Source organism: Citrus sinensis, chromosome 9 (genome assembly GCF_022201045.2).
Source record: "Citrus sinensis cultivar Valencia sweet orange chromosome 9, DVS_A1.0, whole genome shotgun sequence".
NCBI classification, from domain to species: Eukaryota; Viridiplantae; Streptophyta; class Magnoliopsida; order Sapindales; family Rutaceae; genus Citrus; species Citrus sinensis.
In genome coordinates, this window is record NC_068564.1 from 17654867 (window position 1) to 17662435 (window position 7569).

The 7569-nt window shown below is 35.1% G+C and overlaps 1 protein-coding gene and 1 long non-coding RNA gene across 2 annotated transcripts; one reads left to right on the forward strand and one right to left on the reverse strand.

Annotated features, from left to right (window-relative positions):
- Window positions 1-208: 208 nt before the first annotated feature.
- LOC127899895 (probable leucine-rich repeat receptor-like protein kinase At1g35710) lies at window positions 209-3497 on the forward strand. Its single transcript, XM_052434041.1, has 2 exons — window positions 209-2224; window positions 3318-3497. The coding sequence occupies exons 1-2, from the start codon at window positions 209-211 to the stop codon at window positions 3495-3497; spliced, it is 2196 nt and encodes a 731-aa protein (XP_052290001.1).
- A 2536-nt stretch (window positions 3498-6033) lies between these two features.
- Window positions 6034-7317, reverse strand: LOC102613432 (uncharacterized). The gene is made up of 2 exons (XR_008051559.1): window positions 6625-7317; window positions 6034-6521 (listed from the first exon to the last, which is right to left on the reverse strand). It is a non-coding gene; the product is annotated as an uncharacterized LOC102613432 (long non-coding RNA).
- Between the last annotated feature and the right edge of the window lie 252 nt (window positions 7318-7569).

Genomic DNA, 7569 nt, shown 5'->3' on the forward strand with positions numbered 1-7569 from the left:
TCTAAACAGCCCTGGTCCAGGCCCAGGCCCATTTCACCTCACCATGTTCGTTCCAGCGGTTGACCATAGAAGTCTTATTTCCTCGGCTATATATAGGTCAAGTTCTGGTTATGATATGCAAAGCATATTCCACACCATAAAAACAATGGGACTGCCAATCCACAATACATTGATCCTTCTTTCTATTCTGTTAATTTTCACCTGTGGCATGGCTTCTGACTCTTCTAAAGAAACATTTGCTCTTTTAAAATGGAAAAGAAGCCTTCAAAACAAAAATATCTCTTTGTTGTCATCATGGACACTTCATCCTGATAATGCAAGCAATGTTCCTTCCTACTCAAAAAGCAAAATTAGCCCCTGTGCTTGGCTTGGAATTTCTTGCAACCAAGCTGGAAGAGTCATCAGCATTAACCTCAGCTCTATGGCTTTAAATGGTACGCTCCAAGAATTTGCATTCTCATCCTTTCCTCATCTTGTGCAACTTAACCTCAGCTTCAATATATTCTTTGGTATCATCCCCCCTCAAATCGGTAACCTTTCCAAGCTTCAGTATCTTGATTTAGGCAGTAATCAATTATCTGGGGTAATACCACCAGAAATTGGTCACTTAAATCAATTGAGGATACTTTACTTTGATGTGAATCAGTTGCATGGTTCAATACCTCCAGAAATAGGCCAGTTAAGTCTTATTAATGTTCTTGCCTTGTGTCATAATAATTTGTATGGTTCTATTCCTTCTTCTTTGGGTAACCTAAGCAACTTGGCTAATTTTTACTTTAATAATAATTCCCTTTTTGACTCCATTCCTTTAGTTTTGGGAAATTTAAACTCTCTTTCCACTATGGACTTAAGCCAAAATCAATTCAGTGGCTCAATCCCACTTTCCTTAGGTAACTTAAGTAACTTGGGTATATTGTATCTTTATTCGAATTCATTTTCTGGTTCTATTCCTTCGATTATAGGAAACTTGAAGTCTCTTCTCCAACTAGACTTGAGTGAAAATCAACTTATTGGTTCAATCCCCCTTTCCTTTGGTAATTTAAGCAGGTTGACATTGATGTCTCTATTTAATAATTTGCTTTCTGGTTCTCTTCCTCCCATTCTAGGAAACTTGAAGTCTCTTTCGGCATTAGGGTTGCATATAAATCAACTCAGTGGTGTGATTCCTTCTTCAATTGGTAATCTTAGCAGTCTAAGAGCTTTATACCTTTACAACAATGGGCTTTGTGGTTTTGTTCCTGAGGAAATAAGATACTTGAAGTCTCTTTCTGAATTAGAGCTATGCAAAAATCATCTTAGTGGGGTTATTCCTCATTCAATTGGTAATCTCACTGGGCTGCTTTTGTTAAACATGTGTGAAAACCATCTTTCTGGTCCAATCCCTAAAAGTTTCAAAAATTTGACAAGCGTAGAAAGAGTACTTCTTAACCAAAACAATCTCTCTGGAAAAGTGTATGAAGCTTTTGGTGATCATCCAAACCTAACTTTCCTAAATCTCAGCCAAAACAATTTTTGTGGTGAAATCTCATTTAATTGGAGAAACTTTCCAAAATTAGGTACTTTTATTGTTTCTGTGAATAATATTTCCGGAAGCATACCGCCTGAGATAGGAGACTCACCCAAATTACAAGTTCTTGACCTTTCTTCAAATAGCATTGTTGGTGAAATTCCAGTGCAATTGGGGAAGTTATTTTCTCTAAACAAACTGATTTTGAATTTGAATCAACTTTCTGGCGGCATGCCTCTTGAACTTGGCTCACTAACTGAACTTCAATACCTCGATTTGTCCGCAAACAAACTGAAGAGCTCGATTCCAAAAAGCATAGGCAACTTGTTGAGGCTACGCTACTTGGATTTGAGCAATAATCAATTTGGCCATAAAATTCCAATTGAATTGGAAAAGTTGATTCATCTTTCAGAGTTAGATTTGAGTTATAACTTTCTTGGAGAAGAGATACCATTCCAAATATGCAACATGAAAAGCTTGGAGAAGTTGCGCCTGTGTCACAATAACCTCTCTGGTTTCATTCCAAGATGCTTTGAAGGAATGCACCGCTTGTCACACGTTGACATATCCTATAATGAGTTACTGGGACCAATTCCTAATAGCTCAGCATTCAAAGATGCTCAAATGGAAGGGAACACAGGATTGTGTGGCAATGTTCAAGGGTTGCCATCTTGCAGAGCATTCACGACGTGCAAACAAGCTTCGAGAAAGAAATGGGTTGTTATTATGTTCTCTAGTCTAGTGATGGTTGTTCTTTTAATCTGTTTGATTGGTTTTAGGGTTCTTTCCAACAAAAGAAGGACCGAGAATAGGAAAAAGTTCGTTCGAACATGTTTGAATTAGGTCAAAAAATTGAATGGAGTTCAAATCGGTTGAAAATCGATTCATACTTTTGACTTAAGCTTACAAACAATTAATCAATCAAGCTCTAAAATTTTCAATATATATATATATTTTTAATTTTATTATTTTCTTTGATCTACATTGAAGATAACAAGAGAGTGCGTGGAGAATGTTTTGACATGTGCGTGCTTTCTCACTGGCTAGTGCCAATTGTTGTGAAATTCAAAACTATTCAAAAAAGCTAGTCGTCGTGTGCAGAAAAATTAGAGGTCGTCAAAAATAACTAATTTAAAGGTCAAAGGCATTTACCATAAAAGATGAGGGCCGGTGAACAAGTAATCGACAAGTGAAAAGAAAATCTCATTTCTAGACGTTTCAAAAACATGCTACTACCTACTAGCATTAGCATAGACAAATTTTATGTTCGAAATATAGCTTATCGCTTGCCACAACGGGGGTCATGATTTAAGTCAATATTCATTTATTCAGTTCAATTAAATATGAAATACATGAGTTTGGGCTTAGAAAAACCTAATTTAATTAATAAGTAAATCAAATATGTGTCAATTCGTTTAATAAATAAATCGAATGCATGAATTTAAGCTCACTGATTCATTTACTAAAGTAGTTTATATTTGTGTCGAATTCACTCGTTTATGACACTCGTTTAATCATTTGCCTTTTGTATTCTAAAATTTATAATTAATTACTTAAAAAAGACAAGGATCTACAAATGTAGTAATGTGTCACATTATTCATCAATACGATTAATTTGCAAATTATTCATGTTTATATATTCTTTCATAATAATTTCTTGTCTTTTATAAATATTATTATTGTGGACGCTCAATTTAATCCAACTATGAGTCCACGATAATTTCACCATCGATCCTCTCTGGCAGCCTCAGAACTTTACCCTCATTCTAATTAAATTTGCTTTGATTTGTAATTTTTCCGTGCGATGCAGGTCTGGTATTTTGGAAATTTACAATTTTCAAGTTACACATATTTCACTGAAGCATCGGCCACTTGCTTTTTGATTAAGCGTGATATCTATGAAGTTGATAATATGGCTGACATGCCACCAAAGTATAAAGTTATAAGGGCTAAGGGTCATGTTGGACTACGTCTAGCTTGGCCTGGCTGAGCATCGGCCTAATTTTAAAGGCCAAGACTCGGGCTTGGCTCAATGTTGTAGAACCTGGGTTGGGTCTAGTTTTATTAATTAATTTGTGAGTTGGACTATTGGCACCTCTTCAGAATTCTTTTAATACCCCTCTTCTAGTATAATTATATTTTATGATAAATACTCTAATACATCTCACATCTATTTTATTTTTTTTTAAATTTTCTCTCTTTAAAAAAAAGAATTTTTTTTTTGTATTTTCTCTATTATCACACTCACACATGTAATTTTTTTTTCTGAAATTCTCTATAAATGTTTCTTCGATTAATAAGACAATCTATTGATAATAAATAAAACACATCCTGATAAAATTATCTGACTTTTTATATCATAATTTTAAAGATAATTTATTTGATTCATTGATTTTTATCAATAAGTTTATCGCCAATAAAAATTATTTGTGAGGAGCGAGAAAAAAATATTAAAAAATTTACAAATTAAATGTGTTTATTTAGAAATAAGGGTAATTTTGGCATTAGATTTAGTATAATTAAAAAGGATATTTTAAAGGAATTTTGGAGGGGTGCCAATAGTCAAACTCTTAATTTTTTTTAAATAAATCACCAGGCTTAGATAACATCTAGGCTCGGCCCCAGCCCTACTCTATGGACCAAGAGTCGAACCTTTTGAAGGCCCAAGCTCTATGTTTCGTTTGGAGGGCCCAGCCCCCCAGCCCTATTGCCATCCTTGAATGTGCCCCGGTGCTCTCTGTCAATTTCCCCCTACAAGATTGGGCCCTGTCCATTTTTCCGTTTAAAATCGCATGATAAATAAGGGCAACGAAATGTTTGATTTAAATAGCCGAACAAGTGAGATATGAGCCGTTCATAATCGCATCAAGGTGGCAGCATCAGGGCCATCCATTTGTGGTCAATGTGACGCCAATCTAAGCTCTATATACGACGTCAATGCGCAAACAAAAAAGAGTGATACATGGTACGATCTTGTATGTCTAAAGTAGACACGGTCATGCAAATCAACGGACCAAACATGCGCGTGTCGGTCCAAGTGTCTTGAAAGCACGGAGCGTAAATTTTGGCACGTTTTTGTTATCAATAATGAATTTACTTGGAAGACCTAGATCAAGTTAGGCACGTTTTTTGTCGAAAAATGTCAGATTTAAATGTTTCTCATGTATTATATTAATAATCGCCTTATAAATATTTCTTATTGAAGAAAGCTTTAAAAATTTTAACGTAACTTCCTTTTTTATGTCTATCCTGTCGGTAATTAACTTTTCTCTCTACTTATATAAGCCGAATTCAAACTTCAAACTAGGGATGGCAAAAATTCCCACGGGGACGGGTACCCTCGGGGATTTTTCCTATTCGGGGAAGGTATGAGGATAATTTTATACTCAATTTCTTATTCGGGGAGGGGACGAGAAAATTTTTTTACCTAATTTCTTATTCAGGGAGGGGACGAGGATGAGGTGGAATCCCCATCCCCTACCCATTTCCCCATTTTAATTTTTAATTTAATTTTAATTTTTTAAAATTACTAGTAAATAAATTATAAAATTTAAATTATAAAATTATAAATATTGGTAAAAATAAAAAATATCAAAATATTTATATTATTAAACTTTTAGGCCTAATTAGCTAATTAAAATTCTAAATTTTTATTTAGGACATTAAAAAGACCGAGTAGATTCTATTAGCCAAACATTTTTTTTAATTTTGATATTCTTTAAATATTTTAAACTTAAATCTATTTTTTATTTTATTTTAGATGTTATAATTGCCCACAGCGAATCACAATTTTAATATCTAATCTAATATAATCTAATATTTACTTTTGATTTGCTCCGATTTAACTATTGTGTTGTAAAGGGAATAGTCCACATTTATAAAGTGCCCACGCTACCATTGAAAAAGTTAATTTTGAATCTAAATTCGATTTTATTTGTAACAATTTTGTATTAGACTATTAATTTGTTCATGATAGTTTGTAAAATAAGTTTGTATCCCTTGCATGTTGCGTTACTTACTAATTTAATGTATGTGACTTTTGTAATAGATATTAATGTAAGATATATTTCGAACTTTACTTTTATTTGAATTTTTTATTTTAATATGATTAACTCAAAATAAAAAAAAAATGTATTAGTTATTCGGGGATCGGGGACCCTCGAGGATCCCCTGTTATTATTCGGGGAAGGAATGAGGATTCTCTCAAGTAATTCTGACAGGGACGGAGAGGGAATGGAGACATACACAAAATATCGGAGATGAATACGAAGAGATCGGTCCCCTCCCTTCCCCTCCCCATTGCCATCCCTACTTCAAACTACGTACCTTTACTTGTTGGTATTCGAGACGAGTCAAGAAAGCCAGCCCACTAAATAAGACTGTTGCAGACGAGCTCTGCGATGGATATTCCAGCGACGTTGGCGATATATTGTAGGCAAATATACTGAGCTCATGGTTGATAAAAGTGAATGTAATTCTAATTCTTCGAGAAATATACTTCCTTGATCACTTCCAATGCAAACATATTATAAAAGTGCTCATCTCATTAAATTACATTCAAAGTTCGAAAAATTCTAATTCTTCGAGAACTCTAAACATATTATAAAGTGATCATGAATGGAATCAATGAGCTCATGGTTGAGATACCGTGGGATTGTCGTGGTGAATCGAACCGCACCGGTCTCGGACCGGGGACGGCGGCCCAGTTGCTGCCTCCATTCTCAATGCGACTTTAATGGTGGTGAAAAGTGCTAGGATTTGATCGGACCGGTCTTCCACCAGCACCGGCAGTCCAGTTGCCGCTGCTGCTGCCTCTGTTCTCTGGGTGAGACTCCTGTCAATTCCGAAAAGTACAGATGAATAAATAAAATTAAAAAAAGAAAAAAATATACGATAAAGAATATCTAAAAATTTCAAGAACGGGCAAAAAAAAAAAAATCGCCGGCGATATATAACTAAAGCTCCAAATTCGTTGAATACACTAATGCCTGTGTGATGTTCCCCACAAAACGACCTGAAAAGAGAGGAAATGAACCAAATAAGATCAAACTACAAAATCAATCGGTTTTTTCTTTTTTCCCCTTAAATCGAAATGATGAATTTAGGGGAATACATACCCGAAAGAGAAGGGTCGGCTAGAGTAGTAGGGAAAATTAAAACGAGAACAAAGATTGCGATTATTTTTTTCTTTGTGACGGGGCCATTTCAATGTCGGGAAAGAGAAAACAACTTCGGTGCGTATATTGGGGGATCGATTGCTTGCATTAATCGCCTTTTATAAAGCTTAATTGCCAAGGGATGAGAAAAAAGGAATAGATGTACGACTCTTTCTTCAAGTGAAAAATGGCGACGCCGTTGCTAGTACTCGTGCTTTCCAGAATCCAACGCGTGTTGGTTGGTTATATTTTATGTTAATGCCGTGCCCTTTCTTGCCCTTCTTTTTTGCTTTTGTGGGACCTTCACCTCGCGTCCTCCTATTTCACCAATTGGGCATTTGCTAAATTGCTACTTGGGACAAGCAAGTTGCGTGAGCCCGGTGAGTGAGTGTGTGATGTGAATGAAGGTACCAGAGAGTGAGGAAGTGGGGTATGTTCAGCTGAGCCACGTGTCATGCGTTAACTTTTCATTAGGAGAGTTGTGAGTAATTGAAATTGAGCTATCGGTTTCTGTTTTCTTATGCAAGCTTCTAATGCAACCATCAATCCGTTTATAATGTAATTTAATTGATAGTGTTTCGACGTGATTAAAGCGGTGTGACAAATAGAGTTTTAAAGCACAAGAGGGCAAAATAAACATTTTCCCCAACAAGAGCTTTCTGCATTCACTTTTAAAAAAACTTATGGAAACATGAAGTTAAATATAGGCAACTTCAAAATTTTAAATTTCCTGTTAATTAAAAGAAATTAGAAGCCTCATTTTCACAACATCATCACCGCAATCTATTTCTATCTTATCGATAGGAATTTTATTCCCCATGTGATAAGCGTGTCGTTTGATATGACAAATATATAAAACATGGAAGATAATGTTTCGCCAAAAATATTTGTATAAAAATTCAGAAG

What these genes read in the sequence shown, in the direction of transcription:
- LOC127899895 (XM_052434041.1), top strand. Translation starts at nt 209, where the DNA reads ATGGCTTCTGACTCTTCTAAAGAAACATTTGCTCTTTTAAAATGGAAA. An exon ending in AAGCTTCGAGAAAGAAATGG is followed by an intron (nt 2,225 to 3,317) that starts GTTGTTATTATG and finishes CGTGCGATGCAG; the next exon opens with GTCTGGTATTTTGGAAATTT.